Consider the following 19,241-nt stretch of genomic DNA (forward strand, 5'->3'; position numbering starts at 1 on the left):
GGCGTTATCATTCATAAACATAAATTCTGCCCATGGAACCCCTAGACAAACGTAAATGTTGTTCCAGCATAATATCCCGATAAATTGGGCCTATCATGATTCCAATTTGAACGTGCAGATCTGCTCTAGAGCCCATTATAATTCCACGCTAAACGAACAATCCTGCACCATCGTTACGATGTCGTTCAATGATGTTGTCTTGGTACTAACGGGTACCAGGCTTTCTCCATGTAAAAGTTCAACTTGAATCAGACTGTACGTTAAACCTGGAATCGTCGGAAAAGAACTCACAAACCCACTGTGACGTTGACGATGTCCACGCTTAGTGTTTCTCCTTTCCAGGCTAATCACTGGCAACAGTGAGTGGCCTGGGATTGACTGGCCTAATACCTTTGGGAAGCATTGGTCTATAGACCAATGCTTCCCAAAAGTATATTGTACAATTTGCCTTGAACCTGTGATACCCGTGAATGCAGATAGTTGACAAGACACGCTGTACTCTGCCTGTTTTTTTTTTTGGAATTTCCTGCCAAATACCGGTCTTCAGTCACCGTTGTAACTCGGGGGTGACCTGCACTGCAACGCGTTTATCGTCTTGGAATCCTTGCCGAAGTTTAGAGATAATACTTTAGGCAATTCAAAGTTCCTTAAGTACTTCCATCTGAGTACACCCACATTCCAGGTAGCCGATAATTCTACCACAAAAATTTTTTTCAATGCATCCTCTGTGTCTTAACTAGTTGATAACGGCACTCAGCGGTTAAAAGAAAGCTTGTGAATAATAATACTTCTTCCCCACCATTCCTTATGTGCGTTACCGTGAATGACCGAAATCAAGAGAATGTCGACTTTCACCGGTGAATGTCAACAACAACACAGTCGCTTTGGCGAATGTCCGAAATATTTGTTATATCCGATTTGATATTAATTTATTCGTTGATGTCATTATATTTATATGATATTTTAATATCTGCTGAGGATAGATTAGGAGAAACATCAGTGTTCGGAGTATCGGTTATATGCATACTGGGCAGTGGCACTAAACTTTAAAAAAACATTGATGTACATTCACCGGTGGAAGTCAGCAACCACCGATTTCGGTTATTCACAGTAACATATACACTCTAATCATTTTGATGACGAACTATCAGCGTCATCTGGTGGTTTCTTGTAACTTCCATATTATTCTTGATGTGTGTGATAATTTTACAGGTAAAATTTTTACTTTAAATTTCACTTTCCATGTCTTTGTCCTTAAATCACGGACATGAGTGTAATTAAAGCATTTCAAAGCTAATGCTATATAATTTAATCACGAAAAATATCGATTGAACATCAAAAAATAAGTTTTGTAGTGTACTATATCCACAGTGCAGATTGTTTAGTAAAGACCTCTCTTAGTTTTTTATTTTATTTTATTTTTATAACCGTCGTTGAACAGCCGACTCAATTTCATGGGTTTACGACTACTTACGTTCAACTCCGTAGNATAATATAGCATTATATGCTATATAATGCTATATATTAATATAATGCTATAACACGAAAAATATCGATTGAACCTCAAAAAATAAGTTATGTAGAGTACTATATCCACAGTGCAGATTGTTTAGTAAAGACCTCTCTTAGTTTATATTTCTTATATCCTTGTCAAAACTGAGTTCAAGACATCACTCTTTTCTATTTGCAAGACAGAAATCGGAAACAATTTAACCACGCACGTCCCCCTTATTTCTGTGATGCCGATTTATATAGTACATCGTCGGTGATTTTGTGCTAGACACGTGCTTAACGTGCTAGGAGCATCTTTCCTGCACGGCAGTGGGAGCTACAGATTATTTTTTCATTTAAGTTTACCTTTTAGTTTTAAATAGCAAGCGAACAAAAGGGGTAAATTCCTGAGACTCAGTTGTTAAGCATCCCTGCATTTGTTCTGAATGAAAATTAAAAAGCTGAATTAAGAAAAAAAAATTCTGTTACTTGACTACTATTTAAATTGTATAGAAATTCATTCTACCTTTTTCAGTATCATTGTACAAATTTCAACTTAAATTTAAACAACTTCAAGCTCAAGGGCCTTGTTAGGACTGAACCTTTCGGTAACTTTGTAAACAAGAGAGCTAATTTATAATGATCCAAAAAAACATTATTAAAGCATCTTTAAAATTTTAAGCAGAATTTAGCCCTTTTAAAGATGTACAATGTACAGCTTTTTATTTCATAAAAAACACTCATTCCATTTTCAAAATGTCTGATCTCTTTCTATTCTATAACTTGTCCTCGCTCTTCCTCCATGTAGGCATGGTTTCTCGATCCTTCCTTTCTTTCTGTCCCTGACCACTGGTATTGTTCACTCTTTAATTTTATCAGTAAACGACGAAGTCTTCAAATTCCTTACAGACCTTAAATTTGAAAATATTGCTAAATGTGCATTAGATTAAGCTGAAGACATACAGTATTTGTCTCGCTGCATCGCAAACAAATTTGAATTTATGAAGATTGTGCTGTCGTAAACTGTATAAATTTTGTGCCCCACACTATTTGTACTTATAAGTTACCTGACGAGTATTCTAAATATACATATAAAGGAAGGTTGTAACAGAACACCCAGCATCGTGGCGCAAATGTTGTTTGTGTGGAAAAGAATACAAGACACGGTATAAACTACAAAATAAATTTTATAACTCCGAATGAGCACCAGACATGAGGTTGACAACCCTTTGGTCCTTTAGACTACAACATCCATAGAGCTCTACAAAATATAATATTCTATCTACAATTGCAAGCAAGCTCATCGCCTCGAACCGCCACTCGTGATTTGAATATGCACACAAAATAGTGATCGCGTTTAATAATTTGCATTCTGCTTTTTAATGGCACCATCTTACCAAACATGATTTTTAAAGCGTTTTTATAAACTTAAACAACACGAAGCAATAAGTTATTGTCGTGATTTCCCTTGTTAGATTTCTCCAACATTTAACTTTCAAAATAACTATTAGTTTTTCACCCACTATCAAATTCAGTTAAAAATCCAATTGAATTATTACAAGTGCGAGAAGAATTCAATTGAATAGTGTTCAGAATGCAAATTATTTACAGTAAATGCAGGCGATATATTTTTTAAAATCCACAAATATCCTATAGTATCGTTATAATTTTTTTTTTAAAAATATGAAAAAACATGAATAAACTCTTTTGCTTGATTGTCGAACTTAGAAGAAAAAACACTTTCAAGAGGTTATCGACATCGATAATGAGATAAAAGCACAAAACTAAGAAAATATATATGTATATATAGGCATCTCCATTTCTTTTAAAGCACTCTATAAGTCAAAACTACATTAGGGAAGTAAATCAAGCAAATATTGTAATATGTTGGCGATTCGAGAGCTCACAGAAGAAACGATGGCTGCCTGCCTATTGGCTGTAAAACATCAATGGCGCGACTACTTTGGTCGATGGATAAGGATTGGGAAGAGGGTGTTTTTAGGGTGGCTCTTCGGATTGCCAGGTGGGTGATTGGGCATCATACGTAGAAAAATAAGTAGTGGGAATAAAAATGATTTCATTTTGTCTCAAAGACTGGCGACCTTCCACTCGATGCGTTCGAACCAGGTGTGTACTTATCCTAGAGTTGATAAAATCTGTATACGAGGGTACTTTCGCAAATAAAACCAGACGGTACTGCACTGATCTCTTTATGATAGGACTCTATCTGAACGGGCTTTCAATGTATGACTACACTCCTTTGAAAATGGCCTCATTGATCGAATTATGCTTATTACTGCATTACCATTAGCAGATTGACGCCAAAGTCATGACAAGTAACTCTCATCTGGCCAATGGTAAGTAAGAAAAATACTACCGAATCAGCAAGGAATCGCAGATGGTTGGCGATAAACAGAAAAACCTTACTTCCACTATCAGTTCTAGCTGAACAGAGTATTGTTTTCTTTTATGGTCTTTGTCATCAGTTATTCAGAAGAGCCTGTAATGCTAGGGTTAGGGGTGATCCCTCTTCTTTGCCAAAACGGGCTTTGATGCATTGAATCTGCAATCCATGCTTGAGATCAGTGTGGTACAGCGACGCGGCTCCGGGGAAATAGTAAAAATGGTTGATATGAAAGGAGATTGAATTAATATAGGAAAGATTATAAAAGGCAGACAATAATTCTGCAGGGTGTCTATGTAGAAATATTTTGTCGATATAGGTAGGACATTCTTTTTAAAAGCGTTTCAAAATATTTTCTTTAAAGTTTGGGGTTTAAAAACTAACGGAATTCTAATCGAAACTGAAACTTATTCTATCACGACTACCAAACAGAGGATACAGTTTTGTCGGGTACATTACGAAAAGTGAGCAACAACTCTGTAAAACTGACGTATTTAACTCGGAAATAGGGTACAGCATTAAAAATCCGCAATACTATAATTTTTTTAGTATAAAACTACCTAAAAACCTGGAATAAAAACGGTTACTTTTCATTAAAAAAGAGTAAAAATATTTTGATTTTTTCACGAAATCTCGTGATATCTAGAATTGCGTTGACGCTTTAAATAGTTTAAACAATCCTCTCTCTTGTTTGACGCAAGGAGGCAAACTCGAAAACATCTAGTGAAAGGTCACCCTGTGAAAAAAGTTGAGGGGCGTCGCCATCGAGTCTAAACTCTGATTGGAAGACAATTCTTGTCGTGTCGACTCTGGACAAGGAGGGGTCGACAACGCTTAGAGCGACTTTTTTTGCCACCCTTTTTGCGTTTTCAGATAAAAACATGCCGGCAAATATATCTATATCCATATCTTTACTTTTTTTTTCTCGTCTGGAAACGTGGAAAGGGAAGAAGTTAGCAGTCGACTCAAATTTTATATATTCATTTTTTTTTCAAAATTCGCTTTATCAGTTGTACTTGGAGGTTTTTCTCTCACTTTTCTTTATCCACCGATCACATGTCTCTCTATCACACATTCCTTTTTTTGAAATATTCCAATTCATAGCAAAACTAAATTTCATATTAACAAACAGGTTAAAAATAAAATAATTCACAAAGATCATAAAAACTTCAGTATATTTTTTCTCTCTCTCTCACTTTCAATCAGTGCTCCATTAATAATGAAGCTGATCCCTCAACCACGTTCTTACATCGAATAAACAAATTCGCGGAGATGCGCTTGTAGCCTTTCCAGTATCGAAGCGGAACTTTTGATTTCAAAAACAAAGAGATCGAATCGAGAAATTTTTAATGATCACAGAAATATAAAATTTAAGCAGATAAACACTAAACAGTTTAAGTGAAAGTTGATAGTTTTTTTTCCTGCAGATTTTCTAAAGACGCAGTACTGGAGTTCAAAAGTTTCGAGCACCATTACGCTCTTGATACTTTAAATATCGCTCAGAAATAATAACTTAAAGGCTTCGTTTTTTAACACTAAAATTCGTGGATGGAAAAACACTATGAAACGATAGAGGCGAGATAAAAAATTTCAATTCAAACCAAACTTATTTCTCATCAAAAATCTTTTTTCTTACATATAGTTTAAAAATTAAAACACCATGAATAAAATTAATTTTGGGATTTCTACTTAAAAATTCCTTAAGAAAATTTTGATCTTTTTTTAAGAATTCACTGTTAGAAATTTTGGAGCGCATGGAACCATAATATCATTCAAATTTTCTGCAACCTTAATACGAAATTAAGCTGAATCATATTATCGTATTTCTTCGAATAGTCGATACTATGATTACACTTGAACGGAAACATGGTTCTAGTTACCCTCTTATTGAGGTTGCAGCGAATTTGCACTGTATTATGGGTTAATTTACAAATATTATGGTTCATCGACTTTTTCATGATATTATGATTTTGTATTTGAACCGGTTTTTCCGAGAATGTACGCTTAGTAAGTAAATAGCGTAAATTTTACCCGTTTTGAGAGTAAAAAGTTCGAAACCAATAAAATGACATACAAGAAGAAAAAAACTTCCGAGACAATTTTTAAAAAATAATAAATGGTACTTATCGAAGTTTTTACACTTGATTTCTCAATACCGTGATTAAACTTCAGTCCACGGAAATAGGGTTCAAGTTAAAGCATTATTAAGGTTGCAGTAAATTCGCACTGTGTCATAGTTTAACTTATTGATAGTATGGTTCAACGTTGAACAGATTTTCCAGAAGGTGTACTTTCAGGAAGTAAATCGTGTAAATTTCCCCCGTTTTGCGACTGAGGAGTTCGAAACCCAATAAAAATCACATACAAGAGAAATTAACTGTTCCAAAAAAAGAATAACAGGATTTTAAGAATGATGAACGTGGCTGTGAAATTCAGCAGTAGACAAAACATCTTTGCAACACTAAACGTCCGGCGACGCCTATCTAGAACTATACGTAACGACTGTGCGGACTGACACGCTCCGTTTCTGGATTTCTTTGGGATATTCTTGCTGACCGGCGTTTCCAGGGAGAGGATTGGTCGTCGAGCTGGAGAAAACCAAAAAAATGTTATGTCCTTGTTGAAAGGGCTGCTCGAGAAAAAGGAGGAAGCGCCGGCTGTGAGGATGGGTCTACGGCTGATTCTATTTGACTAGAAAAACACACACACAGCGGACTAGATTCTACTATTAGGCGAATCCCCAGGCTTCGAGGGTTTTGATTATGAAGTCACTCGAGGACGCCAGAGTATCGTTGTCGTAAGTCTGGCACCGGACACTTCTTCCTCGATAGAGATCGCCATCGATCCACAAACCAAAGTGACCTCTGAAAATTAAAACACATTGAATATTCAGTATGACAGTTTGAAACCTTCCTCACTTACAATGTAAAAATAAATAAAAAAATCGGTAAATCTTTAACCAGTATTTGGTTCAAAAGGACTCATTATCCCAAAGTGAAAGATCATTTTATTTTAGTAACACCATTCATTGTGAAGCATGATCGAGAAATACTTCCAAACTGCAACTGACTGCATTTGGTAAAAGACAGAAAACTTTGACAGTGACTGTAAGCAGAACGATATTTGTTTACGATGCCATGTTTTCTTTACAACTCTGTATGGGAACGACTCATGCGCGTGATTTCAAGTATAAACTTATTTAGGTAAATAAATGTTTTATTTGCATTCATTAAAGTTCATTTCTTTTATGTTGCCTTTTTAAATTTGGTTTGTCGGTATAAAATGGTTAGATATATGACCTACTTCCTATAAAATGACCTACTTCCGGTAAATAGTTTTATTAGGGTACATGGCAACCTTTGCCTAAATTTGAGCTCTATAAAAATACCTAATAATGGTGTAACTTCCCTCTTCTTTTATAAAAGAAAAAGAAGAAAGAATGAAAGTATGTTTCTTCGAAACACTTACTTTCGGTACAACCTTCTACCGATATGTGGAGCTAGTGAAAATACTAAAATATGGTAAAATTGATCTCCATTTTATGCAGTCAGCAAATGAATACCAATTTTTGGAACAACGTGGCTTGGAATTTTTAGCAGTGCATAGTAAGCAGAAACATATCACTCTTAACTTTTGAGCTGTTGGTCATATTTTCATTCTGTGAAATGGTTTGGTAATATCTCGAAGATATTTCTTAAAATTTGTGGAGCAGTTAACTGTAACCATGCTTGTCGTGATCAAAAAAACACTTTTTCTGATGAAACAGACATTTTTTTCATCAAATTTGGATTTATCAATCAGAAAATAGGAGGGGAATCGACAAAATTTTGAAAAGCTGGCTTTTATATTTCGGCATCCACGACTGTTCAAAAATATGTTACTTTAATAGTGTTTCACGTTGGACTTCAAATCTTTTGAATGATAGGTTAAACTGAAATATTCTTTCGCAAAAAGTTACAAGCTCTTGGTGCAAAGACAAATATATAATTCTTAGATGAATTAAATGATTTTTATTGATTAATTTGTTAATGAAGATAAAAGTTCTTGAATTCTAAGGTATACAAAGTTTAAGATATTTAAAAATTTCGCATTTTTTTCAACTTAAATTTTGATTTTCATGCCAATTGATCAATAAAAAGAGTCCTTAAAAACTAATTTTTAATTTTAAGCTTTTAGGGAAATTTCTTCGAGTGATAACTAAGTTTTTGTTTTAATATATATTTCTTTGTTTTGTAAATTTGATCTTAAAATATTTTCCTCGGGTGTAGCTTTTTCCCCAAAGTGAATACGATAAAAAAATTTAAAAGGTTTATTCCGAAAAAGTGTGTTTTCTCATTCGTGGCTACAGTTAAATGCAAAATTTAAGATGATTCTTTGAGATATTGCCAGAACACTTCACCGAATTAAAAAAAATCCGCCCAATCATTCAAAAGTTATACGGGGAATCCATTTTTTATGACTATACAAGGCTACAATAAAACAGAAACTTTAAATAAGTTAATAATAAAGTGATCACATATTTATAATATCAAGCTAATTGGATACCAGAGACTGTTTTGTGAAATCGGTATCGAATCTGTTGCATCCCTAGAAACAGAAACTTTTGTAAATATTATTTTTTTATTCCCCACTAATTGTAATACATCCTTGTTTCATAGAATGCCATTTACTCCGAAGTTGGGTGTGAAATCAATGAATAAAAAGAGAAACTAACAAAATCCAAAGCATTCCTTAAGAGCTCTTAGGAAGTTTCTTTTATAAGCTCCAAAGTATATTGTGCTTTCGCTGCGAGCTCCAGAATATATGTTTAAAGTATCAAATTCAGCTACAGTGACCGATATTTGCCAGGTTACATACAGAGAGCTGTTCCAGTGCTGTTGTGTTACGATGTCTTAGATTAAATATTTAAATATTTAACAATACTACATCATTGTAGTATAGTTACCTAAACATATTATGTAGTTATTAATGTACAGTGAGCAGAATAAAAAAGGACATTCCTGAATAATTTTTGATCCAATGATCGGATTTTCACGTTCTTAGACTCAATCTTAATGGTTTGAAGAGGTGACTTTAAATATGCTGATTAATTAGCGCCGACGATATTTTAAATTAGGAAATCAGACACGCAAACGTACTTTCTCTAAATAAACATGCCATTTTTTTCGACAAATTTGAATTTCTGATCTCCGAAATATAGGGGGTCACAGCTACCTGGGAAATATGATCCCCATCGTTTGGTCAAGAGAACGGTCCCAAACTTTGGTCTACTTAATGTTAATTTTATTTTTTTTTCGTATTTCGCCATGTTTCCGAAACTTTATAAGTGAATTGAAAAGTTTTTGCACACTCATAAAATTCGTTTATCCAAACATAATTCAATGCAAAAAAAAAAAATAAAAAAAAAATAGATTTTAATAAATATTTATTGTTTTTTACTATTTTATTTAAAAACAGTCGAAAAACTTTTATTGTTACGTACACAATTTTTTACATCATTTTAAAGAATGCAATTTAGTTTTGCAAAATGTGAGCAAAATGGGTCGAATAGTCTCTGAAAATCAAAGTTTGAAGAAGCCTAAGTTCTAAATTTGATTTCTCAAGAACTATTCGACCAATTTCGCTCTTGTCAAGTAAATTTATATTCTTCAAAATGATGTAAAAAAGTTGTATACCTTACGGTTAAATTTTTTTCGGCCATTATTGAATAAAACAGTAAAAAATATTTACTAAAAGCTATATTTTGGCTATAGCTATATTTATAGCTAAAAGCTATATTTTGGATAAATGAATTTTATAACTCTGTGCAAATATTTTTCAATTCACTTAAAATGTTCTCGAGATATGGCGAAATACGAAACTAATCATATTAACGATAAGGGGTACAAAGGGACTGCTCTCTTGACCAAACTATGGGGATCATATTTCCCAGATTGCTATGACCCCCTATATTTCGGAGATTAGAAATTCAAATCTGTCGGGAAAAAATGGTGTGTTTATTTAGGGAAAATACGTTTGTGTGTCTGATTTCCTAATTTAAAATATCGTCGACACTAATTAATCAGCATATTTAAAGCCACCTCCTCAAACCATTAAGATTGAGTCTAAGAACGTGAAAATCCGATCATTAGATCAAAAGTTATTCAGGAATGTCAGTTTTTTATTCTGCACACTGTACATCAATAACTGTATTAATAACTACATAATATAACTAATTGGTTGCAATTTGATTGATTACTATATTAAAATATGCAATCATCTCTAATTCGGTATTACCTCTTATTCACAACCTTGTAGAACTAATAAATTTCGTAAACATTTTATTCTATTTACGTATGAATTACAACTTTATAAAAGTTCTTATTTGAATAGTCAGTCAAATAAATATAGAAAACAATGGTCTATTTCATGTTCTTTTAAGCTTTTTCTATCTTATTTTCACATACTGAGTTTCAATTTTAATGACTGAAATATCTAAAATATAATCCCCGCTATGACTTTTTAAAGAATAAAACTAATATTAACATAAAGTTCCTAAAAAAATTAGGATGAATTTTGTTTTTAACGATAACTAAAACAAAGCGTAATTTTTAGCTAATTCGCTTGCTTGGAATTTCCAATATGTAATCCTAGAAATTTAGAACTGCTTACAGGCTCGAGTATTTGAAAATTACTGAGATAGTTATCAGTTTGACGCCCGGTGGCTGAGCGGCAGCGCTTCGCACTGTCGTGCCACAGGTCCCTGGTTCGATCCTCGGGCCGGGCAAGGTTGACTCAGACTTTCATCCCTTCAGTGAGTCGATAAATGAGCACCAAGCATGCTTGGGAAGTAAACACTGGGGGTTCCGCATTTGGCTGACCACCTGACCGGAACATCTGCTCCTGCACCCCAGAGCCCAAGGTCAAGAAAACTGAGAAGGGCACAGTAGGCCTTGGCCCTCTATGGGCTGTCGCTCCACTGAGTTTAGTTTAGTTTAGTTATCAGTTTTAAAAGAAATGAAATGAAATTTAACGGTAAATTGAAATCATATTGCTTCAACTTAAGGTTTCCTAGTTGAACTATATTATTGTGCATTTTTATATTTCTTAATCCTTATTTCACGAAACTAATTCAATAGCTTTGACGAAAACAAGGTTCATTTCAGCACTTTAAATGTAAATGATTGCCAGCAAGGTACGATGGTTCAAGATACTGATATTATGGTTCATGATATCTACATTATATTTCAACGTTGGACTGATTTTTCTAAGAATGAGGAATCAGTCATAAGATTAAAAATAATAATTTCACAAAATGAGAGGATAATAATGATTGACAGAACTTAAAAATTGGCGTCTTTAAAAAATTATGGATTTATATAAAATCAAAAAGAGCAAACTTACTCTGAAGCTCCAACAGAAATGCTATCCATGTTTCCTTTCACAAAATAATCATTTTCTCCCGTCCACCGAAAAATCTGTGGGATTGATAAGACAGCTCAACAACAATTACAAAATTATGAAATATTGTATTTTATTTAAAATGATATATTTTTTATTTGTTTTTTACTTTAGTATTGATAAACTCGTAGTAAATGTATATTAAAAGAGAAATTGTAATTTATGAGAAATTTTTTTAGTAATCTGAAGTGAAAAACAGCAAAACCTCTCCACAGCGACGACTCTCCGTTCCACAGTAAAATAATAGTTGATGGAGGTTGATCGTTCTTGAGGTTACCTCCATTGACATCCAAATTGTTATTAAAGGTACATGATTTTTGTAAACGGTTTCAGTAGATTTTAGAGATTTGTAAACGATTAGTCAGTGTCATTTTCTTGGAGCGCGAATGCTACTCATTCAAGTATCCTTTTATTTTGTAGACGCAAAAATATGCACGTGAATTACTATTTTATATATGAGCTAAATATGAATTTCGCATCCACTGGTGAAAACAAATAAAGAGACAAACGGTTTCTTTTGCAATGAAAAAAACGAACAAAGCAAATTATACCAAACTTATCATCCGATAGAAGACTAATACATAGAAAAACCTTTACTCTAAATAAGGAAACTGTTCAATTGTCCAGCACAATAGCTGACTGTCAGTCAAAGAAAAACATATCAAATAGGGTGTATAATCGCCTCTAACAGCTACACAACTCTCGTATCTCCATTTCATACTGTTTACAAAAATCATTATCGTTCTCTTTTGTAACAGCAACTTTTTGCATTAAACAGGTCGAGTTCCTGTCTCTGTTAACTGTTTCCACAACGAAAACCACATATCTCTGTAATCACCGAAGCATCCACAACAGGTAGCCTTTGATTTCTCTTGTAACAAGGCACGCTGGAGCTCATCGATGGTCGTTAGTGCTGGTCTTTGAGCTGCAATTGACCATCCAAGGACACCCGATAAGTGTTCGATGGGATAAGTCTTACAAAGCGTGAAAGCATCTCGTCCCTGCACTAGTGACCTTCTAAAGTACCCCTATCGAACACATGAAGATCGGTATACCTAGACCATCAGACCACCTCAACTATTGTAGTCTTTTTCGACAATGTTAAAGAATGAATAATATCGAATGAATGTTATCGAATGAATGTTAAAGAATGAATAATATTGACTCTAGGGCTCTTTCCAGATAAGAACACGTCTTGAGTCGCTGTTCAGACTGAATCGCGTCTCATCACTGAAAAAAAACCCACCCCTAATCATCCTCTGACCAAGACAAATGATCTCGACTCTATGCTAGACGGTTCTTTTTGTGGTTCACAGTCAAAGGTTTGGGGCTGCAGACCACATTGCGTCTTTGTCTCTGCTGCGTCTTTGACACAGAACATGTTCACCTGTTCCCCTAGACAGCACGTTCTCCTGATCTCTCACCAATTGAAAATGTCTGGTCAATGGTTGCCGAACAACTGGCACGCCAGTCACTATGGTCGATGAATTGTGGTATTATGTTGAAGCTGCATGAAATGCTGTACCCGTCCATGCTATCCAATCCCTGTTCGACTCGATGCCCAGGAGAATAACTGCTGTTATTGCTACCTGCCTAGGGAAGCTGCTCTGAGTACTGATTCCTCAGGATATTCAAATATCCTGAAAATTTAATCAGTTGTTCTTCCAACTATAATGTATGTGCTCAATAAATATTCTGTTATTTGCATTCCTTCCTGATGTAGGAATTTTAATGGCCAGCAGTGTATTTATGACTATCAGTTACTATTCAGCATATTCTACTGTGCGACAAACGTCTTGTTAAAAATTGAAATTACGATAAATAAAATCAAGACGATCCATAAAATATAATAATAAGATAAAATAAATAAATAAGATAGCGGTTCTACAAACCTTAAAAGCTGGGTGGAATGTGAACAGAAAAGATTCCCCAGTTCCATAAAAACTATCACTGGGCCTGAGGGGGTATGACAGCAAAGCTCCGAACACCTACAAAAAAGTTTATATATATGAATTTAAGGAAATTACCCAAATACTTCTTCCGATAATTAAGTTAAAACAAAATATCCATATTCTTATGTATAGCAGAAAACAGCAGAAGAAAATTTTATATGCAAATAAAAGATCACGACGACAAAAAGCAGACAAAGGATTTGTATCTCGATTTTTGTCATTATCTTAAACATTTTTTCGTCATCTTTCAGGAAATTTGAAAATTCCAACTTTCTATGACCTCACTAGGAGTTACTTATTGCCATTTTTTTTATCTCGTACATATATTTCATTAAAGGAATTTCGTTCGTAATGTTTGAAAAAATCTAAGGACACAGTGTCAAATGAATAAACAGATTAGGAGAGCTTTTGACCGAGCTCTAACAACTTTTGTCATGAAACGTGTCAGGGCGTGTATTTTCATGTCAAAATATGACCTCTTCGTTTACAAAATTCTGACTTCATTCAATTCGTTTAATTAGAAATAATAATTTTCCAAATTTCTTATTTTAAATGACTCGTACTTACGCAAATTATTTGGTTTTAATAATTTTGTTATTCAGACCATTTTCACAGGAAATCTACTCGAACTTTCCGATCAAACCAATATTTCAGAAAATGCGTCCAAACTAATACGTACAATTAAACTTTAAGGAAAATTTTCTTAAACTTGCATTCTGTCGAATAGGCCTTTATTAGTTTAGAGCTCTTGTTTTCAATGTCAATAAAAGTATTTTATAAAATCTGGTCTTTTTATGCAATCTGTACTTGGTTTACAACATATATATGTGAAAAAGTATATTCCAAATTGTAACTTAAAAATTGGATATTGTCTATCGACCATTCAAAACAGAAAAGATTTTCGCTTTTAAATAGACATAAGTGGTAAAGTTTTATGAAAGACCTACTATGACAAAAAATTTGCCGAAATGTGGGTATTTGAAAGAATCAAATTATGCAAATATACATAAAAAAGGCACTTAGGGATTATCCCGTCGACCATTTTCGTACTTTGGAATTATTCCATCGTCCATTTTTGTACTTTGGAATTATTCCATCGACCATTTTCGTACTTTGGAATTATTCCATCGACCATTTTCGTACTTTGTTATTATCCCGTCTACCATTTTCGCCAAACCCTATATTATCGCCAAAAGGTAACTTCTGCGCAATTAATCGCAAATTTCATATTCCGCCAATACCGCGGAATTACCCTAAAACACTTGGGATTCGTATTTAAACGAATTTATGTGGCGGCTACTGCTAAAGAATAATGACTTGATTGTTTGCGCTTTAAAAGCTATCAAGGATTTTTGGCCGCCGAAATGATTTATAATAATATAGATTCAAGAATAATTAAATGTGTAATTATAAAAAATAGAGGTTTTTACTGTGTGTTGATTATTTTTATTACACTTACATTTTTTGTTATTACTATATTATTGGATAAATTTAATGTATTCAGAATGTTTATTTTGGTAAATGCCTTTCATTATGATGGCGCCAAAGGATTTGTGTATTTTCACGAGCATTGACAGGTGGTCAACGGGATAATCCCAAAATACCATAAGAAAAATGTACATTTTTTCAAGTGGTTTATTCCAACCTTTATCGAAAAGGCTAGAATTATAAAGCCCATTTCATACTCATTTTATTATCTTTTACACTAAAATTCATAATTCGGAAGGTTGAGTAGTATCATAATGAAGGTACTCACAGCTCCATCTGTATCTTCTATGGCAAGAATGACAGGACTATCGAATTCGGTCATTTTCCTATAAAGGCTCTTCAGGTGAAAACCATCCGATGACGTCGAATAAATTCTAGTCCACGGGTACCCAACCGCCCTTGCAGGTAACAGGGTATACAGCTACAATATAGAGGACTCTTTAGTTTCCTACCTTTATAAGACCACATTAAATCACAAAGAAGGAACATACCTACCTCTTTAATGTGGTCTTCTTGGAAGATCTCTGAAGGCGCTAGGAGGTCAGGAAGAGGAAGTTCTAAATCGCTATAATCCAACTTTTCCATCTCTCCCAACGATAATACCTGCAAAGACATTATTTAACTCACAAGCGACATGCATGACAATCAAATAAAGAGTTAATACACAGTTATGTATAAATATGCAGGGTAATAAATAAAAACGTGAACTAAGTAAAGCGGTTTCTATGGAAATGAAGATGGCTCTCAAAAAATCAAAAACAGAAAATGAGATGATTTGAAATTTAAAACTTCAAAGTGTATAATGGAAACAGAATGAAAAAAACGCTAATAATAATGATGATGATAATTGAAAATAACATCATATCTTTGTGTTTAGAAAATTTAAGTCGTGATGTGTTAACTTAACTTTATTAACAATATCATGCTGATGCTGGTACTATAAATATATTAACAGTCGCACCCAGAATTTGTGAGCACCTGCATATTACTTGATTGAGTACTATAAAACTTTTTCAAAATGAATGGGATACTTGCAAGTGACGTAGTGTGGATATCTCGATACTTATAGGTTGTTGAAACGTGGCATTTGTTCACATTAGCAACTGTTTTTTTCCATTCTATTTCGAGTAAGCCAAGCCCGTCAAGTATCAATTCTCTTAAGTGGCATATTCAAAATTCTTTCACAAAGATTCTTTCTGAAAGATTTCAATTCCTTCACATTATATTTACACAGAGACTTAACACAAGGATGGACACGAAGTCACGTGGAACATAAGCAAACTAATTATGCATCGAAGTTGCCAGGTACACAAAACAAAAATATATCACGGTTACAATAAAATACATCAACAAATAATAAATCTAAGTTAAGTAAAAGAAATTGACGAGAATGAATCATATATCTCATCCGATGTGCGATACGGCTCTGTATTTAACTAATTAACATTCGTTAATTAACATTCTAAGTTATGTAGCTCAACTTTAATGCGCCATTTTGCTGATAAAGATTAGCTAGTGCTGACATCATACTTTATGGGAGGCCCTTTTTCTTCTTGAATTGCAAGTACCCAATTGCGCTAACAACTTTATTTAAGAATTTATTTAGTGTTATTGCAAAGTCTAGACTGAACATTTAGTGACAAATCTAAAGCACTAAGATTTCTCTTCACTTATTAAGTTCGTTGTCTTCATACAACTTTGCTAACCGAAGAGATAGTTTTTGTATGAAGATTCTTGCATTACTTCAGTGACTAAAATATCAATAATATTTTATTCTTAATGGTAAGCGTTTAGTTTTTTATTTATTTTCTTTGTAGGAAGATTCTTGCATTAGTTCAGTGACTAAAATATCAATAATATGTTATTCGTAATGGTAAACGTTTAGTTTTTTATTTATTTTGTTTCTATCCTACAATTCTGAATGCTGTTTAAGTTGTCTATTGAACTAGTCGAAGCGTTTATTACTAAAATAAACATCCATTTCCGGACTAGCAATTTTTATTGATAATAAATATCAAAATGAAGACAATTACTGTTTGTAAGTTTTGGGAGGCAGCATGCTCTCATTAACGCTTTTTTTCGAAGCTCTGTCGCCAAAGAAAATTATAAAAAAAGCCATAGTTTAAGTGCCTTACACTTGAAGCAATGCGATGATTTTAAATTTTACTTATAATCTTGCTGTAAAAAATCATCTGGGCTTTAGAACAAACAACTAACTTAAATATTTTAAAACGTATTAAATTATTTTTAAAAATCGTCAATTTGGTGACCTTTTTCCACCTGAATGAAAATTATCAAAATCCCTGCTATATTCTCAGTTTTTGCTGATTTTTATGAGCTCAGATAATGCAGCATTGGAATAGGTTTTCAAATATTAAACTAGTCCATAAAAGCTTTTAATTTTCACAAAACTGTGGCATTTCTTCATATTGACGTGATGCGCCATTTTCAAAATAAACGTAGACAGCGCCTGCTTTAGATTGGCTAAACTTGACCAAACAGTCATGAGTTAACAGTTGCAAATTCTCAGCAGTTATAAAAAATAGCATATTATTCGCGAAAAAGCATCATTTCATATTACAACGGAGCCTTCGAAAATCAGCCTTAATGTAAGCGTAGTGAGCCATCAGATTTTTGAGCACTTTTTCAACCTTACGAATTTCTTCTGGGTTAAAATTTGAGAAAGATTATCTAAATAAAAAAAAGAAGCGATTGCTAATAGATTGCTGATAGATTTAAAAAAAAACTCGTTGAAATAGCTTAACATTTGTTTAGTAATTAGCACCTAGTGAGTGAGGCCATCTCAGCAAACTGTGAAAAATTTAAAGGGGGAAAAAAACAAGTAGTTTGTACAAAATGCGGGAATAAACAAGGGATACATTTTCATCAGATTAGATTTTTGCAGCAATCTTCGTGATTGGAATAATATATTATTAATAGTTTCAATGAGAAGATATTGACATGGTGTTACCAGGGTATAAGCAACACTTCCTAGAAAAGAACAGGCCTCAGCACGGGTTACCATTATCCTTTAGTAGTCTAAACGTAAGGACATGTTTCGTATTTTCAACCACTGCGCAGCTTAGTACCCCTAACGTAATGACATCTTTCTTATTTTTCGTCTACTGCGCAGTTAACTTCGTCACATCGGACTACTAAATTGATCCGTGCTGAGGCCTTTCTACTTCTAGGAGGTATTGGTATAAGGCCCTCGCCTCCTAATAAGTTGGCCCGGGTCCGAATCTAATCTCTCACCAACAGACGGATCGTGAATCCCTTTGTCTAACCATGGCAGATTTTCGAAGTTTTCCCTTCCATGTAACTCAAATGCGGGTTAAGGCCTGGTTTCTTAGGACATGACGCCGTGAGCTGGAAATCAGAGCTAACCTCTGATTTGTTCATTTGTGAGTTTGATAGTATACGTCATCGAACGCATACTATCAAACTCACAAATGGACAAATCAGAGGCTAGCGCTGCTTTCCAGCTGACGGCGTCCTGTCCTAAGAAACCAGGCCTTTAGTTTCATCAAGAAGTACGTCACGAAGACAAATTTCTCCCAATACTTGATCCAGATATCCCCTTGTCTACTGGATTGGGTTTAAAATTGCAAGGCTACGGAGTGGAATATTGGTAGTCGCAAACTTAAATTTGGGTCGGCAGTTCAACGAAGGCTATAAAACAAAATAAAATTCAGTTGAAAATACTTTTTCTGCTCTTTAGCATTGTTCTTTGGTTAATTTTAAACCAAAGAAATTTGATTATATCGATATTGAACAAGGTTGTTACCTCAAGAAATTGTTACTTCAATAAAACAATCTTTCTCTAGGTCGCAAATGCTGCCTAAAACCGTTAAAATACTTTAAAAATAGGAATTATTTTGGAGAAGCTTAAAACTGATGACAAACATTTAAAACTTTCATAAATATTAATTCAAAGTTTTAAAAAATTCCGAGAAATGCATATGATTACTAAACCAAAAGATAGACCAAACTCAAATTCATATTTTATTTGTGTCTACATATATAAAGTTCATACAAAATTATTTTATAAATGCCCATCTTCTGTTACTTAATGGATGGAATTTAACCATAATAGCAAGATTAGAAAAATCTCAAACTTGAAGAGGTCGTGCCCGGCCTGTTAATCTATGACGTACAGGTCCAAATGAAACTTCATTTTTCCCCAAAAAAATATCAATGACTATACGAATGTACAGTACTGAAAAATAAACGAAACCCCCTTAATGACTTTTAACCGAATAATCGGATTTTCATGTACTGGGGACATTTTAATGATTTAATGAGGTGTCCTCAAATATGCTAATCAATCAGTGCAAACGATATTAGACACGAAAAAGAAACTATAACTGAATAAACACACTTTTATTTATTGACAGGTTTGGGTTTCCAACCCTCTGAATATGAAGGATAGCTGCAATTCCGGAAATATAGTATTTTCGCCAGAA

The 19,241-nt window shown here is 33.8% G+C and overlaps 1 protein-coding gene across 5 annotated transcripts in view; it reads right to left on the bottom strand.

Moving 5' to 3' along the window:
- Positions 1-2,660: 2,660 nt before the first annotated feature.
- The window catches only part of LOC107441582 (oxidation resistance protein 1), a 156,152-nt gene continuing 139,571 nt past the window's right edge, over positions 2,661-19,241 (bottom strand). For all 5 annotated transcript variants that reach the window (XM_016054904.3, XM_043051248.2, XM_043051269.2 and 2 more), the window contains 5 exons: positions 15,271-15,378; positions 15,044-15,196; positions 13,228-13,323; positions 11,279-11,352; positions 2,661-6,759 (listed from right to left, as the gene is read on the bottom strand). In XM_016054904.3, coding sequence (XP_015910390.2) covers positions 6,624-6,759; positions 11,279-11,352; positions 13,228-13,323; positions 15,044-15,196; positions 15,271-15,378 — 567 coding nt within the window. In that variant the 3' untranslated portion in view covers positions 2,661-6,623. The remainder of the gene's footprint in view (positions 6,760-11,278; positions 11,353-13,227; positions 13,324-15,043; positions 15,197-15,270; positions 15,379-19,241) is intronic.

Source organism: Parasteatoda tepidariorum, chromosome 2 (assembly GCF_043381705.1).
Source record: "Parasteatoda tepidariorum isolate YZ-2023 chromosome 2, CAS_Ptep_4.0, whole genome shotgun sequence".
In the NCBI taxonomy this organism is placed as follows: Eukaryota; Metazoa; Arthropoda; class Arachnida; order Araneae; family Theridiidae; genus Parasteatoda; species Parasteatoda tepidariorum.